The sequence below is a fragment of the Aptenodytes patagonicus genome, chromosome Z (genome assembly GCF_965638725.1).
Source record: "Aptenodytes patagonicus chromosome Z, bAptPat1.pri.cur, whole genome shotgun sequence".
Lineage (NCBI taxonomy): Eukaryota > Metazoa > Chordata > Aves > Sphenisciformes > Spheniscidae > Aptenodytes > Aptenodytes patagonicus.
Window position 1 is genome coordinate 28,131,474 of NC_134982.1, and position 21,859 is coordinate 28,153,332.

The 21,859-nt window shown below is 38.3% G+C and overlaps 1 protein-coding gene across 3 annotated transcripts in view; it reads right to left on the reverse strand.

The window, feature by feature from the left end:
- SV2C (synaptic vesicle glycoprotein 2C) overlaps nt 1-21,859 on the reverse strand; it is a 124,309-nt gene that overhangs the window by 65,607 nt on the left and 36,843 nt on the right. For all 3 annotated transcript variants that reach the window (XM_076362022.1, XM_076362023.1, XM_076362024.1), the window contains one exon: nt 926-1,106. In XM_076362022.1, the coding sequence (XP_076218137.1) occupies nt 926-1,106 (181 nt within the window). The remainder of the gene's footprint in view (nt 1-925; nt 1,107-21,859) is intronic.

Sequence of the window (21,859 nt, forward strand, 5' to 3'; positions counted from 1 at the left end):
GGTTTCTAAAACCACAAACATCACACAACAGCGTTAGTGCACTAAGGCTACACAAACTACAGCCAGCAAACCATACAAGCAGTGGACTTCATGGGAATGGCTTTACAGCACAGCATACTGTACTGTGCTCTCAGCAGCTCCTGCCTGTTCAGCATCCTAAAGATTGATAGTGGCCTGAAATGGAATTGTAATTGGGAGTTTTGATCTGAATCAAGCAATTACCAGAAGTGCTAAACTAACCACTCTGCAGAACAGAGCTCTTGATTATCCAAGGGTGCGCTTAAGGTAGAAGCTTTCTCAGTAATTTACTTGTGTATCTCAATCTCTGCTCATGTAAGTTTAAAATTATAAACTTAGTCGACCATTGCCAATATCTTAAACTTTTCCAACAACTGGGAAGTTATTTAAATGAAAAGAGAAGTAAAGCAAACACAGGGCCACAAACACCGTTCTTCTGGAGAGAGCAATAACATTTAGCAGACTCTTGGGTGCTGTTTTAAATTTGACAGTCTTTACTGCAGTGTTATTATAAACAGTATTATGCACACAAAGACATTAGAAACTTTACAAATACCACTGAAATCTTACAGCACACCTGTGAGGAGGGTATTGTTTTGCTGACTGAACAAGCAATACATAGAGAAGCTGAGGCATAAAAGAGTTAAGCAAGTTGATCAAGTTCTTAAAGCAAGTCTGTTGCAAAATAATAACAGAACTCAATCTCACAATTTGCAGTCTGTGTCTTTCCTCTAAAGTCATTATTCTTCCCCTTCAGGTTGTTATTTAAGAGCGTAGTAGCCACCTTGTTTAATTGTCTCGCCCCTGACACAGACTGTATTTCTACATTAAGTAATGTGCTTTTGCAAACAGGAAAGTTTTATTAACACAGAGAATTGTGGAAATGAACAAAACCAGAGGAGCTTACCCAAATCCAGAAAACAAGCGACAGAAGAGGAAGAAGCCATAGCCCTGGACAAATGATGAAAGGAAGGCAAAGAATCCATTGACAGACATGCATATCAGGAGTGACTGTCTCCTTCCCACCTTGTCTGCCAAGCCTCCCCAGAAGAATGCCCCCACCATCATACCAAGGTACACTATGCTACCTGCAATACACAAAAAAAAAAAGATGTTGTTTTGTGAGCTACATAACTGACCACAATTGACCACACCAAAAATAGTTGATCTTCCATATTTACAAAACAAACAGTATACCGATTAATTTCTCCTTTCTCAGTGAATAGAAATTATATGCATAACTTTGCAAATGTATCTAGGGAGAACAGATTTCCTACTGTGTCTTTGTCACCTGTTACCAGACATACTGAAGCTTAATATAATTATTAAACAAGGTGCCTCTAGCTAAAACAATTAAAATACAGGCAAATAAGACTGAATGGGAGAAAGAATGCCACTCTTTCCTCAGTAATAAATTGTATTCATGTTAAATACTGCAAAAATTGTAACTTCCTCTAAAGAAACAAATTGTCTAGAATATAAGCAGTCCTGTAGCGGATTAATCACTGGGAGTAAGATGTGCTAAGTCCAAAGGAAGCTGATTAAGGAACAGACACTTTCCATTTGAGATCTATAGAATCAAAAATGTCCAGCTTGATTGTTTTTTTCCTCCCTCCTACTTCAGCGTACTGCTTTATTTAAAAACGCACTGTCCTGTATACAGAAAAGCACTGGAACGTTTTGGGGTTTTTTCCCCAAAGAATTTTGAACAGATACATTACAGTTTAGCTACATACATTAAAATGAGATGACAGAGAAAAATTATTTTGGGGTGATTTTTTTTTGATGTTAATGATGTTTTCTACATAAAGTACTTTCCACAGAAAGATAAGTTGAAATATTTAACACTCTGACTGTTCACATATTAGCATATTGTACCTTATTTCCTTTCCAGGGACAAACCTTCTGTGGGACTTTTGGCAAAGATGCACAAGACATTGAGCAGACTATCAGAAAAAAAAGTAGTTCCCAAGCTTTGGACAGAACCAACCAGATTTGTATTTTGTTTGATACATGTATTATTCTTTTTCTACTTACTTTCTTATTGAACTTCCCAGATTGGGTTTTATCTACCTAGCAGCTGCTACCATCTTATATGTCTACTACAGAGCAGGAATTAAATATAAAGTAGCTGGAAGAAGCTAGAATACTAGCAATCCTTGTTCTGTGCCTCTTTTCAATCAGCCACAAGAACGGACAAATTCTCCAGAAACTCTGCTGGGCTTTAATTGCTGTTGTGTAAAATTCTGGCTTCCAAAAGAATCACCTCTGTCCTGCAGAAGGCAGCTGGAAAGGAAAGCAAGCTGAAAGAAATACTTAAATGCCTGGACTTGGTTAACTGCATATTAACGTAGAGGTCACTCATCAGTATTTCCATGCTTGGAATTCCAGATGTTAACATCTGAAGTGCTGACATCTGCAGGGTCTCATGTCTCTGTTCCCCCTCATGTTTTGTCCAAGTAGTTTCCACTGCTGCTTCCTTATGAAACACAGTTTTAAAACATTTGCTAGAACACACATTGTGTTAAATGTATATTAGTGTGCTGGTTTTGGCTGGAATAGAGTTAATTTTCTTCACAGTAGCTAGTATGGGGCTATGTTCTGGATTTGTGCTGAAAACAGTGTTGATAACACAGGGATGTTTTAGTTACTGCTGAGCAGTGCTTACACAGAGTCAAGGCCTTTTCTGCTTCTCACACCACCCCACCAGCGAGTCGGCTGGGGGTGCATAGGAAGTTGGGAGGGGACACAGCTGGGACAGCTGACCCCAGCTGACCACAGGGATATTCCATACCATATGACATCATGCTCAGCACATAAAGCTGGGGAAGAAGAAGGAAAGGGGGGACATTCGGAGTGATGGCGTTTGTCTTCCCAAGTAACCGTTACGTGTGATGGAGCCCTGCTTTCCTGGAGATGGCTGAACACCTGCCTGCCGATGGGAAGTAGCGAATGAATTCCTTGTTTTGCCTTGCTTGTGTGTGTGTCTTTTGCTTTCCCTATTAAACTGTCTTTATCTCAACCCATGAGTTTTCTCACTTTTGTTCTTCCAATTCTCTCCCCATCCCACCAGGGGGGAGTGAGTGAGCAGCTGTGTGGTGCTTAGTTGCTGGCTGGGGTTAAACCACAACAATTAGCAAGATAGTTATATTTTGGTTAGGTAAGTATGCTGTTTTTATCAATGCCCTTTGCCATTGATTGTGACCAATACTAGCAAATCAGTCTTTTCTGCAGCTACCTTTTTAGACAACATAAAATAAGAACAGGATATTTCTAGACTGACTGTCTTCTCCATGAGTCCCTCAGGACAGGATGACAGATCCATTGCTGCTCATCACAGGACCATTAACCATCTCTTTACCTAAGCAAGACCAAGAAGCTCCCTAAGAACAACAGTTAAATGTCTTCTCAAAACAACTTTTGTCAATGGACATTTTCTAGCTATTACTGGGATCTTAGTCTTTCATCAAAGGATATTGATAAGAATGTAGGTAAATCCAGAATTTGCAGAATTCCTAAGATATCTTTGTTCTCTTTCCTATTAGCCCAGGAAGGACACAGACACTACAATATTCTTTTTGGTTTAGAGGTACTTAGCAACAGACCTTTATCAGATAGCTCCTTCATTCTGATCAGAAATTTTTATTCCAATAATTGAGATTTTCTTGATGATGCACACACAGCTCGCACATTTTCTGGTCCTAAAGAGACAAAGCTTGGCTAGTGGCTCAGCATATTCGCTCAGCTGCTTTAAGAACTCTCCTGTGGGCAAGGTTACTGTACCACGCTGCAGGTAGACCAGTACTCACAAGCAGTTTGGAAACTCCACCCAGCAGAGCTCGTGCTTGCTTGTCAATACTAGTTGAAAGAACTTAGCAAAAATAGTTCAATAACTGCATTGCCAGCAGACTGATTTCAAAAAGGCAAATAAAATGGTTAATTTTTACTCTTAAGTGAAATTCCTTACATTCTTTCATACAGAAACATTGTTGGGCTTTCCCAGTCAACACTCTAATATTAGAAATACTCAGAGAAAGCCAATCAAATAGTTTTGTATTTCTTTATATAGATAACTTCAAAATATTTCATGCAAATAATCTTAATTTTACCAAGTAACTACCTTCTTTGTGATGCACAGAAATATCAAAACACTATGAATGATGAAAGAAAAAAGTTTCCATATCTTGAGAGTTTAAAAACTTTAACCTTCTTTTTGATGACAAGTCCTCTGGTCATTGTACTGTGCTTTGACCTCTCTTATACCCATGTAATTCTCCTGAAGAGCATTTAAAAGATGCTGCTAAAAATAATATTCTCCTCCTATCCATAAACTGCTGTAAATAAGCTGCTTTCTGAGCTGCACCATTAGCTTATTCTTTCCCACTATATTAACTTCGAATTTTTTCCTAATTGCCTTGCAGACCCTCCACAATCTCTCTCCCCCACCAAAGATCTGTATCCATTCCATGCAGAACCTACTGCAGCTACCAATGATACCTATTTTAGTGTATTTTCCTGTCTTTCTTCTTTTGCATATTTTCTGTCTCTCTTTATCCAGAACATAACCCTGCCTGCAGCCCATAAAGGAAGTCCCCTTCCTCTCAACTTTCAAATCATTCCTTAAGTCCTTTCCCCCCACAGCAATATTCACAATAAGCCATAAAAGTGACAAATGGCAAAGGAGCACTCTAACTATGAACAGTTAAAGTAGCTGAACAACCACCTAACAAATGCAAGTAACCAATGACATTAGATTATCATTTTACCTTTCATCATCCCTTCCTTTCCAATTTTTGTAGCTCTTGTTTATTATGTCATGCCACTGGTCAGAGCATAAATCTCATGAGGAAAATACTATTATTTTTTTGTACACCGTTCTCAAATCACATATTACATTTTGCATAAATTTATATATATAAAAATTAAATATCCTGTTGTTGGTCAGACCTTGCTCCCTTTTTTCATTACCTTTAAACACTGGTCATCAAAACAATAATTGTATGGGTGTCCATATATGTATATAGGTTTTATTCTAGCATGTCATCCTGAGGGTGGTACACCCTTTTTGAGCAGCTAGCTACTACTGATCACAAAATTGTCTGCTTTTCTTTTTCCTTTTGCTACAGCGCACTTGTGCCTCTAAAGAAGTTAGGTTATACAGCACAAGGCACACACTGATTTGACATCCAGCATGATCCTAGAAATGTATTTTTTAAAATTAAAGTTTATTTTAAAATACAAAGACTACTAGTGATATCTGTAACATAAGTCTTTGGTTTTCCCCACAAAGTAACATGTAACCTCAAACTCTGTCATTTGGTGGAAAGGCACTGAGAAGAGGCAAGTGGCAGCTGAAAAGAAACTCATGCCATGCTAAAATGAATATTCTCTTCTATTGTTCTTTTACCAAGTTTTAACAATCTGTATTTTCTTTCCACAGCAGAAATTCTGCATACTTCAGTGATTTTCCCCATTGTACGAATGTACAAAATACACGCTTGCATCCTCTTCAGATGAGGGGACCCAAGTCTGGAATTACTTCACACCATGCACACACTTTGGCTACCAGGTGGCTAGGTACTTTTTAAATGGATGTGCACACAGCATCTTTCAGGTTGCTAGCAACAGCTTAACCTTACAAAGCAGCCAATCAATAATTCCTTCAGTATCCAAATGCTAGTTTATGGACAATTTAAGCATTGGGATAAGAATACATGCATGACCAGTCACTGAGGTTCAGTTAAACGGTATTTTACTCCTTGTGCTGCCATAACTTCATTACTTGCCACTGTCTGTTGCAATTCATAGCCTGGTATCTAAATGATAGCCAAATCTTTCTGAGAAATCAGTCTGTAAGTATACACTTCACTGGGAGAAAATAAAGCAATTAAAGTCAGACTTCCTTGCAACAGAGAGACTCAGGCTATGGGACTCACTGATGGTCGTCTTTTGCTTTAACACACCTATTACAAAGTAGATACAAAACTAGCCTGAAGTTGTTTTTTTCCTGTTGTGTTGTTTAGGTAGTTTGTCTGAGTGAGGAATGCATTTCATACAACTGAAAAAAGTACTCTCATTAAAAAGAAGACGACTCTAAAAATAAAATTAAAATATTATTTATATTTTGGAAAATTAACTTATAAATGTGGTCCTAAGACAGCTCCAAGAGGAGAAAAACTCCTTTCGTAAGAATTATACTGTACTTTAATCAGTGTTTTATTTATTTGTACTAGGATCTTCCCATATGCTATTCTTTAGAATATAACAATTCGTAGTGAAGAACTCCAATGCCTATAAATAGCATGAGTAAGAATGTCCAGATTTATCTTTGTTTTAACCCTGATAAACAGCATATTCAGAGTTTAAAGATGATAATGTTTCAGAACTATACTTAATTATAATCTGTTATTAGTTTCTTTGATCAGAAAAGACTTTGAAAAGAATCGCAACCCATGCAGCAACTAACTTCAGTCAAACATAACGTCTAATTAACTGTTTATAATAGGAGGTAATTAAAGCAAACACTTTTCCATTAAGACGACAAATATAAGAAAACTGTAATAACTCCAGAATTGGCAGAACAACTCCATTTTCTAAAGCCACTGTCTTTGCATGTCTAAAACCATCTGTGTAGTCAGAATATTGGATCTTCATTTCTTATTTGTTATATTATGCCATTCACCTCCTCAGAGGTACTAATACTCCAACATTCTTACATAAAGAACTGCCACAAACTAATATTCCTCTGTAACAACTATTTCTTCTTTTCTCTAAACATTGCTTGAAGTGGTGGAACAACAAGCTCTATATTTACAGAATGGTAAATTTTTAAGGTGTAGATCTAAGTGGTTAAAGGAGTAAAACATTAATTGTTCAGCCATCTGAAAAAGTTGATGGGTACTGTTTTCCAACAAACATGTGAGCCAGCCACCATATTAACTAAAATTAAAATTTTGCATGAGCCTTTGCAAGTTCAAGACTTCTCAAGCCATGGATTTCCTTTATCTATATGCTAGCTGTTTCCCACAGCAATCATTTTGTCTCTTAACTTCAGACGTTAAATGATTGCTCTTACCTAATAGTATGCAATATATGCAAATCCCAAATGCCACAGCATACCAGGCTCTTTTTCTATTACTACTCTTCAGACTAATCCACTCCTCCTGCATTCCCTTTCAGGACAGCTGCAGACAGGCTTCAATCTGCAATTTCATACTCTAGCGCAGATGCTTAATTACACATTTGTTTTGAAGGTTTTTGCTCTTCTGCTTGATATATATATTTACAAACAGTCAAGTTTTACATGCTATTACATTATTAGAAGTTTTTTTAGCAATCATGGTAATAGGGTTTATCTGTTTAAATACATGAAAGGTATAAAACTATTTTAAAATGAATGCTGAAGCTCTTCAGTCTCCGTATAAAAGTTCATACAGTGTCTATCACACTGCCGTGATTCTTGGACCTTCGAGTGTGACTTGCAGCTGAGTAACCTGTATGCTTAGTTCTCTAATAGTAATAATTCCAAAGTGACAAATCTTTGCATGACAGACCACTTAGCTTTTGTATATTTTTTTAGCTGCTTAGTGCACAAGACATTCACAGTCAGTAAAAAAGGAGAACTTTATCTCCATAATAACTGAAGAAAGATATAAATTCACACTCATTGAGATGAAGGAAGATACTGAATCCCTGTGAGATCAGTGAAAAAAAAGACAACCTTTTCTCCTTTTCTGAAACATGCTGAGCAATACAGAAATGTTAATGTTTTCATGAAGGGAAGAAAAATAAAATATTGCCTCAATCCAAAACAAGTTTTAAAAAATGTTTATTAATTTCTAAAAGTCTGTTTCTCTAGTATTTACATAGGAAAACAACTCAGGGAAATGCTCTGATGTAAAGGCTGCTAAAAATACATAGCATATAATTCACAGCTCAAATCAATCAAATAAAAACAATACAATAAATAATCTCTCTGCTCCATCAACAGAAAAAAGAAAACAAGCACCTCCTTATACCACTTTCAAACATACCTACAAAAGATCTGATGACATTCAATCTGATACCAATCCAGAAACGTCACATAAATAGAAATCAAGTGAACTGTATCTGGTTCTCAGACAAAATGATCGTGTTCTCAGACAATTATGATGAACTGCAATATTTGATAAAGGCACTCAACCATGAAAGTCAGGAAAATGGAACTGAAAGCAAAGCTGAGCAAAAGCAAGATCATACTCAGTTGACCAGTGTAGATAGGAAAATGAAAAAGCAAGTAAGTCAACAGTTCTACGTGCAAACCTATTTACGATCTTTAATGTAATAAGGGAAAAAACATCAGCAGCAACACAAGCAACTAAAACAATACAGGTTTGTAATAGTATGAGAGGCATAATCTGATGATTGATTTAATCAAAGGAAAACTGTTGTGAGGTAGCCAAGTACTGTACTTCTAAAAAAAAGCCTCACAAATACAAAACAAAGATAGAGCCTAGAAAAAGTACAAAATATTAAATGGAAATTAAAAAAACAAAAAACACCACTTTTTTTTTTTTCATATTTTTTCCTTTTCAAAAGGTTCTAGTCCAAATTTTCCAGAGAACTGAACTCAAAAAGGGAAGTAGATATAGAAGCCCACTATGGAACCTCCAAGATAGCTGGAAAAAACCTGAAACTAAGTGAATGGGACTTACAGCATACTCAGAAAGCAGAAAGCACCTAATGCAAGACAAAATTTGACAATACAAAATTTTAAGTCAATGAAATTTTAGACCAACAAATACCTACAACATATTTGTCTTGATTTAACACTGATACTGAAGTGAAAATGGTCTCATGGCATGGCTACCCAAACTCACCACCCAGCTGTGCTCTTACAGAGGTCACAGATGAGCCAGGAAGACAATTTTTTTTCTTGGGAGGAAAGGAGAAGTGAGAACAGTTCTGTCCTCTCCATGAAATAAAAAACCTCCACAGTTTTTTCCAGGAAAAAAACTTGCAAATATTTCTAAATCATTAATCTACTCCAGTGTGTATCCACCCTAAAGGAAATTCCAGAGATGAAAACCCATAGCTGGAAAGGTTTGACCAAAGCTTTTCCAGTGTTATAACAGAAATACCATCAACGTGAAAGTCAAAGGGTTCCACAACAACATTCGCACAAATTTCATTCAGGTATTAGTTAATTTTTGGTTTCCTCTGGCATACTTGTATTAAATTTATGTACCTAATATGTCTGCTTTTGATTTGTTTCCTGTAACTCGGGTGTCAGATTTACAGCCTGAAGTGGTTTTGGTGTAAGGCTCAATTTAATTCCAACAGGAAAAAAATTGTCATTTTGCCTCCATGTTTCCTCTCGTCGGGCTAATGAGACTGATTCTGGTTTATGTATTAAGTGCAGAACAAGGTGGTTTAGCTCTGGACCTTTATATTACCTGCTGATTTTGAAAAACAAAATATTTTCTTGCTTTAAGAGTCTATATGATATTGAGTCTCCTTACAGTTCTATGGACGTTCACCTTATAATATACCTAAAAAAAATATAAGCAGGTGTGCTGATACATGTTTTTTTACTAATGAAATAATACTCTAACAGATGAGCTTCCTGTGTCCTCAGATATTATTTTAATTGAAACACTGTAATAACAAAAAGAACAACTGCTCCTGCTTTTCCTCAGATCCAAATTAGATAAATTAATAAATGCATAGAAGAAGCTCAGTAACTGCAGAGATTGTGACACGTAATAGATTACTTGCTGGGATGAGGAATTTTCTTCACAGCTGTATTTTCTGATAAGGCAGCAAAATAGAGAATATGGTAAACTGGTACCTTTGCAGTACATTGTCATCATCACTTCTGCCTTAAGAACTTTATCATGTCAATAACTAAGTCTTTAAAAAAAATGCCATCTACTACCAGATGCTAGCATCATTTTTATTTATTCCATAACAGATTTCTCAATAAAAAATTGATCAAAGTTATTCCATTTTCTTCATTAGAATCATTTACAAACTGAATACTGGTAGTGATTATTGCAGCAAACAGCAGCACACTGCTGTTTCATACTGCTATTGCTTGGCTAACTAAATTAACATGCATTATAGAGAAAAAGACCAAAGTGCTGCTTCCTTGATACTCAAAACAGAAACAATCAATCAGCATTCAAAGTTAGCAACACAGGGCTGTAAGAACCAGCCAATATGTGGTATTTTTTTCCCCATAACAAACTATATTTTTACAAGACGGTTGTTACCAATATGCAATATATAGAGCATAGGCTTTATCAAAAACTCAGGTAATCCCAGGTGATGATGTGAAGCTGTTGACAGATTCCCTAGGTGTTATCACTAAACATACTGTTCTCACACTATCTTCTCCTTTGATCCAACAGTTCCCTCTGGCATTAGCGAGAAAATCCTAACAGACAAGTTTCAGATAAAACACACATAGTTAAGCTGTCCTAATACTCCTAATTCCTGTTTTCTTCCACTGCAACTGTGGAGGTTTCTCTGGATTTTTCTACTTTCAGATTTAGATGCTAAATTCAATGCACTTGTTGCCCAGCTCTGAATTGACCTTGTCATGCTAGAAATTGCTGTGACTTTGCAATTTGAAATGCGCTTCCATGGCAATGCTGAGGATCAGAATGATTATAAATGCTGCATATGATTGAACAGTGCATAGCACTGTGCAATGTGCTAGATTAATTAAATTTCAAAGCAAAAAAATATATTTCACTAAAGCTTTAAATTGCCCACGCAGTCATCTACATTAGTCACCTCATTTCATATCAAAACTGTTCATTTTGGCTACATCTTTTATTGCCTGAATGTTAATTTCTTATTTGCCTAGTCCTGCTTCTGACTCAAAACAGAGCAGAGTCCACAAATACCACTAACTTTTAATTAGTGCTGAATAAAAACGAAAAGCCCAGAGTATATACACCTACATTAATAACAGATGCATCCAACTCAGCAAATCAAAACACTTGATAGTAAGAACTAGTTAATAAAACTATGCTCCTAGTGAAGGCATCTGTACAATATTAAAGCTAACAGTTGATTATTTCTTCAGTGTTTAATCAACCATTAAGTCTCCTTACTGTAGCCATATTTCAGTACTGTGTAAACTTCTTTCCTTGTAAATGGGAGGAAATAACTTTCTTTTATTTTGCTTCATCCATAGAGTGGCTGTTACCACCTTTGTTCCAATTAAGTGAAACAGTGGGGGAAGAGAAATGATGTTTAAAAAAAAATTAAAAAAAAAACCCCAAAACAAAACAAAAGACCTTCCACTGGTTTCAGCAAAAGACATTGAATTAGGCCTAACCTCATTAGGAACAGGTTACCAAAATTAATAAGGGTCTGAAACTCACACATCTCCCAAAGTGCCTGACAAAAGACCTGGTCTACCTCACCTAGCACACAACAACATACAAGTGAAAAAGGAAACTTCCATTCCTAATGATCTTCTTTCTGCTTTCCCATTTAGAGTCAGTGAAATAGATTAACTAATCCAATGTCAGAATGAAGAATAACAGATCAGAATAATCCTCTGTATGGTGCCAATACACCTGCAGGTGCTGGTGATGCTAAACAGGCTTTTTAATTACATATTTACAATAGTGCCAGGAGGCACTGTTATATTGTCTAAATGGAAAATTATTTAGATGACTGTATCTATCAGTTCATGATCTCCATTTAACAAGACTTGCTAGTGGCAACTTCAGAACCAACCTTGAAAACTGCCCTGAATTCTAGCAGATTAGGAAAATATTTGTGCTCTGTGAAAATGAGCAGGTCTGACAAATGCCAGACAAAAGCAATACACAGCACAATAGAGTCATGCATCACATGGGTTATATTCATCCATACTCCCTCAACTTCATATAAGGCTCTCCATTGCTAATCAGTATACAGCAAATAATTTCAGTTCAGCTAACATGACATGAAATTTGCAAATGGGCCCCCTTTGCCTATTCTTGAGAATGTAGACCTTTTTAACACATGGATGTAAAGCCAGTGTTATTTTACACCATTTTCTTAATTTTCCTGCTTTACATTACTCTCCCAACTTTCTACAATCCCCCCCAAAAGTCAGGTAAAAACATCTGTCTGCCTGATAAACAGGTTTCTGTGAGTCTTTGAAGACACTTTGTCCATCACATGTTTATCCTGAGAAAAGCTTACTTGTTAAGAAAAGCTAGAATAACTTGACATATGTAATGTGTCATCAAAACCTCTTGGTTTTGTTTCCACTAGATGGAACAAAGACTGGTAGATGTTGGGTAAAAAGGTCATTGGTTTAAGAGAGCCAGGGAACAACATTTTACAGTTAGTGGTAGGGAAGAGAATAGTTTATTCTCTTGCCCATCGAGAAGTCTGAGTAGTAAGCAGAGTTGCCCTGGCTGTAAAATCTGAGATTCTTCAATTAAAAAAAAAATCATGGACAGAACTTCCCTAAGTCGCCCATAATTCCAGTCAAATAATAAATCTGCAAGTAATTCCTCCCGGACTACTGTGGCCTGTTAGTTTGTTGTAGTATGTGAAACTGCAAAACCTTAAATTTATATCATTCCTTCCTATCAAGTCTTCCCATTCTGTATAGGGCCAACAAAGTGTTGAAAAATAGGTAAGAATAAATGAAAAATTAAACTGTATTATAAATGTCAGTAAATAACAGTGTCCTGAACAAACTGTTAACTATCACCATAGCTGTTGTTAAACAAGTTTTTGCATGAATAGTTAAAAAAATTTACATATGTCATATTCATGTATCTATTCTAGCAGTAACTCAGTATCATTCCTTCACTGAAGTATTTATACTTGTATAGTATAGTGACTTTGATTCTGCATCAGCTATGAAAGTAGTGATATTCCATACATGTGAAACAATACCAAACTGGTACTTCAAACAAGGGAACCAGGTGTGTACAGTGAGAATAGATGTACCCGTCGCAAGGAAAGAATTACATCTGCCATAAAATGCAGTCAGGGTAGAATAAAACATTAATTGTGTTCTTTACTTTTCAGCACTGACATTCCCTTAAACGAGCCCAAGGTCTGGAATAAGTATCTATCATGATATACAATTTGCTTCCAATTCTTCGAAATACTGATAGTATAAGATAAAGTGACAAGTCAAACTTTGAAAGGTTCTAAAATCCTTGATTGATTAAATCCATGGATAAAATGCATAGGAAGAAATTTACTCAGCTGTGACAAAGAGCCATTAAATTATGTTCGTTCCATGTCTCAATGAAGTTCATTAACACTTTCTCTGTGAAAATATTTCTTCTGCTTGCCGAGGAGCTCATAAGTCCTCTCTTTCATTTCACAGCTCAACATTAGATGCAAGATGCAAAATTAGAGCTACAAATACACAAATAATGAAGATAAACATTTTTATAAATGAAAGCTTGCTGATCATAACTTAACTGCATTACAGAATTAACCAAATGGACTTGGAAGGGAGTGCACCATCATATTTAAAATGTTCGGTTTGGTTAAAAAACCCCATTTGACACATAGATTTAGAAGTGATGTATCATCAGCCAGAGATCCCATGGCAGTTGAGAGAGGGAGGTGACAGCCAAATTAAATGTGTGAAATCACCATAGCCCTCAAGCTTTAGCTTTGGGAGGCATTTCCTTCTTTTGGCCACTTTTGTAAGGTTGTAAATTTGTGTGACTTAAATGGTAAAATCACTGATTTGTGATGGGATAGGTAGAGCCAGAAAATAACCTGCAATGCATAAAAAAGCAGCCCAGCGATTTTTAACTATTTTAGATACAATCAATCTCCAAGACAGAGATTTGAAGACAACTGCAAGTGCATAATTATTTAGCTTTATTTTTGTGTGCAAATAAATGGTACAGGCATATTTGCACATGGTAATGCATGTTTGTAAGTGGTTAAATATACAAGTAACTTACTGGCTATTCACACAATCTTCACAAATACCGATGTTATCCTAATTGCAGGCTGCATTTTTCACCGTTTAAATAAAAGCAAGTTTCCCAATATCCACTGTACTCATTGAATTCAGCTGAAGCAAGCATAGCTTAAACCTTGAAGAAATGTAATATTCTGGCAACACGTCTTGCTCAGAAAGTGAGCTAGTACTTTACTACCTGTACGTACACTGATTGATCTCTGGCATTATTCCAAGGTATACAAGTGTAGTTAGGTCCATTTAACTAAAAATGTAATAAGTAAGTATTACATTACTTACAGAGCTCTCAAAAGATAAGTTGGTTAAAACAGCATTTGGTTGTGCTGAAAATGCATACAAACACCAAGGCTCTCAGCTATGAACTGCAATGCAGTCATTTCATGTTGGCTTGTATCGAGTGTGCTACTCAAGTTAAAACTGCATGACTGAAACTGGGTGTTGAGCCAGGGAAACATTATATTTAACCCCAGGCTAAACGGTGAACCTCTTAAAAGCGAAGAGTGAAGATGTAAGTTAACGGTGTCCAATATCTTGCATTCCTCAGTGAAGCTGCATGCAGGAACACCATGAAAGAGGAGGAACATTTGACGTGGTAGTATTGATCTCCCTGTTAGCACCAGCTTCAGTAAGGTTGTTTGGGAACAACATCATCCTCAGAAAAGGAAGGCAGCTGTGACTCACCTTAAGTACTGGCTTATAATGGGAGCCTGCAACAGCACAGAGGACTGAATACACTGCATTTCATTAATGGTTCAAATCTGTGCTCCCAGGTCCTGTCTTGTGACAAGCCCATGATATTCCATGAGATACAGGTTTAGTCCAGTTTGTAACAGACAAAAATTACATTGCATATTCTCTCCACTGTCCCTTTTTTCCCCTCAGAAAAGAAAACAAACAACCACCATCTCCACTGGTCCACATAATGTAGCTGCTTAGAATGGATAAGGATCTGTCTCTTAATTTCTCTTCCTCAAATAATTGTGTTTGGAAGGCAAGCAGAAAAAACACTGCAGTAGGAGTACTTTAATAATGTCATTGCAAGGGAACTATACCAAAGATAAACAGCACGCATGATGGCATTTGTATTTCTGTCATCTCCTTCTGAAGAAATAAGACATTAATCCTGCAGGCCAGTTTCCACCTTGCTACAGCATATTTAGTGCACAATTCAATGACTGCAGCTCTATTTCTAAATCTTTCTATTGCTGCTAAAGATTTATTACTACTATTAACTGTAAGTGCAATGGACTCTCACTGTTATTTGAAGGAGATTCCCCACACTCAAAGGTATGCTATGGTTTCACTAAGTATTCTTAACCTAGATGCATTTCTTGTGAATACAGTTGTCCTGGTTTCAGCTGGGGTAGAGTTAATTTTCTTCCTAGTAGCTGGTACAGTGCTGTGTTTTGGATTTAGGATGAGAACAATGTTGATAACACACTGATGTTTTAATTGTTGCTAGGTAGTGCTTACGCTAGTCAAGGACTTTTCAGCTTCCCGTGCTCTACTGACCGAGAAGGCTGGGGGTGCACAAGAAGCTGGGAGGGGGCACAGCCAGGACAGCTGACCCCAACTGGCCCAAGGGATATTCCATACCATATGATTTCATGCTCAGTATATAAACTGGGGGGAGTGGGCTGGGAGGCTGCTCGGGAATTGGCTGGGCATTGGTTGGCAGGTGGTAAGCAATTGCATTGTGCATCACTTATTTTTTTTTTTATTTTATTATTATTATTATTATTATTATTATTATTATTATGCCTTAATTTTCTGTCCTATTAAACTGTCTTTCTCTCAACCCATGAATTTTACTCTTTTTCCCCCCCCCTCAATTCTCTCCCCCATCCCACTGCAGGGAGGGGGGCAGAGGGAGCGAACAGCTGTGTGGTGTTTAGCTGCCTGCCAGGTTAAACCACAACAACAATAATTCTCAGGCCCATATATAAGTACCTAACATTTCAACATCTGTGCTCTCTTCAATAAAATTTATACAACAGCCAAGAGTCCACATTAAAAAATTAATACTGAATCTTTTTCTCTATCCCTGAAGTCTAAGATAATTTAAAAAAAAAAAACCTTCAACATGCTTTTCATAATAAAAATATAGATCTTCCCCTGGAAGTTTCAACTCTATAGGAACACACATAACAGTAAAATATATAGTAGCAGAGCCTGATTTTCTGTATTTTAGGTTACTGGTGGTCTATTATGTCACCACAAAACTGGTACCCTGCTAATAACTGGAATATAACCAGAAGACACTCACTCACTTTCTCCTACTGTATTCTATGCAGGAACAAGCAATAAATCTCACCTGTATCTAACGACCTATAATAATATTTAACAATAAAAGAGAACAGTGCTATACCTAGATGCCTACTTATAGCAGCAGAAAGGAGTTTTACTCACTGCTATGTAAGGTCGGTTTCATGACAACCTGTTACAATTCAGACCTTTTAATAAGTAAAGATGTGTCAAATATATGGTTAACTGTTTCTGTCTTCTGCATGATAGTATATGGAGGAACCATGCTGTCAAAACTAAGTATCACTGGAATTGACTAGATAAGAGAAAACCATAATGCCTGAAGTAGATTTCGTTTTGAAATAAAGTCTTAAATGTCTGAATTTTAAGAAGAAATGCAAAACAGAAAATCGGCTGCTCAGTATTATACTTCCCTAGTTTTCAGTCATTGAATTCTGGACTTGGCCCTGAAGATAGAATTTCAGTTAAGCCACAAGTGTAACATAACCTGTCATAAACAAGGCTGGTTAAAAACAGTTTCAATGAATTCACAAACAGCAGTAATCTTAACTGATAATTAAGATCAATATATTTAGTTTTCATGGCCTTTTTTCAAGCTTTAAAAGTATTTTTATTTACAATTAGCAAAAAGAAAAAGCTTGTGATAAAATGCTTACTTAACCATCAATTTGCAAAGACAAAATCTTTAGCTTCCATATTAAATCATAGTCCTCAAAAAAGATTAGCAATCCCAAGAAAATTCCTCCTCCCCTCCAAATCACTAAGTATCTGGCCTACACAGAGAATCTATAGCTACTTAATAGGTGGGAAAACAGAGGAATATCACAAGCACTGAATGTCAAAGAAAACTCAACATAAAATTTTGCTTAAGATCATTTTAGTTTGAACCTCCACAGCAAGAGAAATCTCTCTAAAAGGGAAGTTTGTTGCTTCAGCAACAAGTTACATGAAGGAAACCTATCCAAGCATGAAAAAGGGAAACCACAGACCAAAAATCTGAGAATAACAATTTGATTCCAGATTTGTCCCTATATTTATGTCGCTAAGGATGTGTGCAAGGTCTCTAGTGATGAAGTGAGGTGCCTAAGCACGTTGGAGAATCCTTCTAGGCATGTAGATGCCTGAATATTTACAAAATGGTCCTCTCAGACTCAGGTCCTGCAGACCTTTATACACTGACATTTTGTCGCATGCTCCCAGATTTCTGCCAGATCCAGAGAAAATCCATACCAGCTCAGGAGGAGAACAAATAACTCAAGCTATATGATCTTGCCCAAATGAATTTAGACTCTAGTCTAAACCAGCAAGCCTGTATACAACCCATGAGTTCAGAACACTCTTTCCTTTAAAGGTTTAGTCAAGTATAACAACTGCAATATCTCTTTTAGCTATAGGAAGCTGGAAGTGTTGCCTATTTACAGACAGTTATTTTTTAATTTATGGAATCAGAAAAACGAGTTGGGAGGGACCTTTGGAGAGCTCTAGTCCAAACTCCTGCTAAAAGCAGGGTTGCCTTCAGAGCTAGAGCACGTTGCTCCAGGCCTTCTTTAGTCAACTTTTGAAAATCTCCAAAAGAACCCACAGCTTCTCTGTGTAATGTCTCCCAGTGATTGACCACCTCACTGTGAACTTTCTTCATTATACCAGAAGTTCCCTGGTTGCAACTTCTGACCTACTGTGCTCTACTGAGAAAAATGTGACTCCACCTTCTCTATAGTCCTCCTCAATTACATCGCCAAATAGTATAGACAGATCCCCTCTTAGACCTCTTTTCTCCAAGCTAAACAAGCCCAGTTCCTTTTGTTTCTTTTTATATGCCATGTACTCCAGCCCTCTAACGACCTTGCTGGTCCTTTACTGGGTTTGCCCTAATTTGTTAATCTCTACTTTCAGGTGGCTCCACAACAGGACAGAGAATCCCACATGTGGCCTCAATAGTATTGAGAAAGGAAAATAATCACTTCTCTCTGCTTACTGGCCACTCTTGCCAACGCAGCCCAGAATGCGTTAGCCTTCATTGCTGCAAGGCATTGTTGACCCATGTTCAACTTGTTTTGTACTAGGAGCCCTAGATCCTCTTCTGCAGAGCTGTTTTCTACCTAGCAGGTCAGTACCTAGCCTGTACCAGTGGTTTGGGTCATTCAGTCCCAGGTGAAGGACTTGTATTTGTCATCAATAAGTTTCATGGAAGGTATTTGTTATTGAATATAAAGTTGTTGCAAAAGTTCAGTGTAAAACCAGAATTAAATTAAGTAGCAAAAATCTGGCAAGCTAGTACTTTTTTAAACTATGAGGGGGAAAAATTTCAGTAATCATCATCTGGTATTCTTAGCAGAGTTTATAAGCACTTCGCATCAACTACTGAGCCTCTGGGGAGCACTTCCTTGCATGTAAGTGGAAGGACTGTCTGGATTAGAATTATGCTGGGTTTTATTTAATAGGTTTTAAGAGTAAATGTAGGAAGCATTGCATTAAACCAGCTAATATGCAAATTGGCAAGCAATGTAGAAGTGCTAGGCACATGCCTGTTGTCCCAGACTGAAAACTACTTCAGCCCAAAAGACCTAGTTAACGCCTCTGATACTCTTCTTCCTACAAATATTATACAAATAGGAATTATTATATTCTGATAATAGAGAAAACTATTACATCAAGGCATTATTTGACACTAAACAAATAATGTTTAGAAATTTCAGAAAATCCTTTGATTTCTGAAGCAAGGCCCTCTTGGGCATAGCGATCATGAGTTTTCGTCATAGAGTTTTTGATTCTTGGAGAAGTAAGGAGGGTGGTCAGCAGAACTGCTACCTTAGACTTCCAGAGGGCAGGCTTTGACCTTTTTAGGAGGTTGACAGAGTCCCTTGGGAAGGAGTCCTGAAAGGCAAAGGAGTCCAGGAAGGCTGGACTTGAAGAAGGAAATCTTAAAGGTTGAGGAGCAGGCCATCCTCATGTGCTGACAGATGAGCTGGCACGGAAGAAGACCGTCCTGGCTGAACAGAGAGCTTTGGCTGGAACTCAGGAAAAAAAGGAGCGTTTATGACCTTTGGAAGAAGGGGCAGGCAATGCAGGAGGACTACAAAGATGTCACGAGGTTATACAAGGAGAAAATTAAATGGGCCAAAGCCCATCTAGAACTTAATCTGTCTACTGCCATAAAAGACAATAAAAAATGTTTCTATAAATACATTAGCAACAAAAGGTGGGCTAAGGACAATCTTCATCCTTTATTGGATGCTGAGGGAAACAAAGTGACAAAGGATGAGGAAAAGGCTGAGGTACTTAATGCCTTCTTTGCCTCAGTCTTTAATAGTAAGACCAGTTGTTCTCAGGACATGCAGCTCCCTGAGCTGGAAGACAGGGACAGGGAGCAGAATGAAGCTCCCATAATCCAAGGGGAAATGGTTAGTGACCTGCTACACCACTTAGACACACACAAGTCTATGGGGCCAGGTGGGATCCACCCAAGGGTACTGAGGGAGCTGGCAGAAGTGCTCACCAAGGCACTTTCAATCATTTATCAGCAGTCCTAGCTAGGACTCCCTGGCTAACGGAGGAGGTCCCCGTTGACTGGAGGTTAACAAGTGTGACGCCCATCTACAAGAAGGGCCGGAAGGAGGATCCGGGGAACTACAGGCCTGTCAGTCTGACCTTGGTGCCAGGGAAGGTTATGGAACAGATCATCTTGGGTGCCATCACAGGGCACATAGAGGACAACCAGATGATCAGGCCCAGTCATGGGTTTATGAAAGGCAGGTCCTGCTTGACCAACCTGATCTCCTTCTATGATAAGGTGACCCACCTAGTGGATGAGGGAAAGGCTGTGGATGTGGTCTACCTAGACTTCAGTAAAGCCTTTGACACCATTTCCCACAGCATTCTCCTGGAGAAACTGGCTGCTCATGGCTTGGATGGGCGTACTCTTCACTGGGTAAAAAACCGGCTGGGTGGCCAGGCCCAGAGAGTTGTGGTGAATGGAGTTAAATCCAGTTGGCGGCCGGTCACAAGTGGTGTTCCCCAGGGCTCAGTTTTGGGGCCAGTTCTGTGTAGTATCTTTATCGATGATCTGGATGAGGGGATCGAGTGCACCCTCAGTAAGTTTGCAGACGACACCAAGGTGGGTGGGAGTGTGGATATGCTTGAGGGTAGGAAGGCTCTACAGAGGGATCTGGACAGGCTGGATCGATGGGCCGAGGCCAGTTGTGTGAGGTTCAACAAGGCCAAGTGTCGGGTCCTGCACTTGGGTCACAACAACCCCACGCAACACTGCAGGCTTGGGGAAGAGTGGCTGGAAAGCTGCCTGGCAGAAAAGGACCTGGGAGTATTGGTCGACAGCTGGCTGAATATGAGCCAGCAGTGTGCCCAGGTGGCTAAGAAGGCCAATAGCATCCTGGCCTGTATCAGAAATAGTGTCAGCAGTGTCAGAAATCAGCAGGAGTAGGGAAGTGATCGTGCCCCTGTACTCAGCACTGGTGAGGCCGCACCTCGAATACTGTGTTCAGTTTTGGGCCCCTCACTACAAGAAGGACGTCGAGGTGCTGGAGCATATCCAAAGAAGGGCAACAAAGCTGGTGAAGGGTCTAGAGCACAATGAGGAGCAGCTGAGGGGACTGGGTTTGTTTAGTCTGGAGAAAAGGAGGCTCAGGGGAGACCTTACTGCTCTCTACAGCTACCTGAAAGGAGGTTGTAGCGAGGTGGGTGTTGGTCTCTTCTCCCAAGCAACAAGCGATAGGACGAGAGGAAATGGCCTCAAGTTGCGCCAGGGGAGGTTTAGATTGGATATTGGGAAAAATTTCTTCACCAAAAGGGTTGTCAAGCATTGGAACAGGCTGCCGAGGGAAGTGGTTGAGTCACCATCCCTGGAGGTATTGAAAAGACATGTAGACGTGGTGCTTAGGGACATGGTTTAGTGGTGGACTGGGCAGTGCTAGGTTCACAGTTGGACTTGATGCTCTTAAAGGTCTTTTCCAACCTAAATGATTCTATGATCCTATGATTCTAAGCTGTTTGTTGTTATTCATATTCACAATACCTGTATTATCAACCCAGTGATTTACAATGATACTTGAGTGTTTTAGGTGGAAGAAACCGTCTGCATGGCTAATCAACTAAGAATATCTTTTACATATAAAGATTATTTCTGGTTTTGTTACTGTACTATCTATGAGCCCTTATCAAGGACTTGGATAACACATTGCTTAACACAATGGTAAGTAACACAGAACAGAAAAAGATTGTTCATGCTCAAGAGATGATTCAGTCTAAACTTCATACACAGGATGATATATGGATTCAAAACAGACCAGGGAGACTATCAGGAAGCAATGAGGAGCCATTGGCCTCCGGAAAGGATGGCAGTCAGAGCATACGAGTGGCTAACCAGTTGTCAGATTTTGTTGACATGAATGCAAAAAAAGGTTTAAAGAAGATAATCACTTAATCCTGGGACCTTTATATGATTTTTTTTTCCCTAATGCTGAGGTAATAAAGTAGAAAAAAGGGATGGAGGTATCTGTGAAAAATGTGCCAACTGAGGCCACGAAGGCTGGCATCATGGGCCAGTCAAGTAGGAGTCAGCCTGTATCTACTGCTAGCTACTTGACAGCAGTGCAGCTGTCAAGAGTC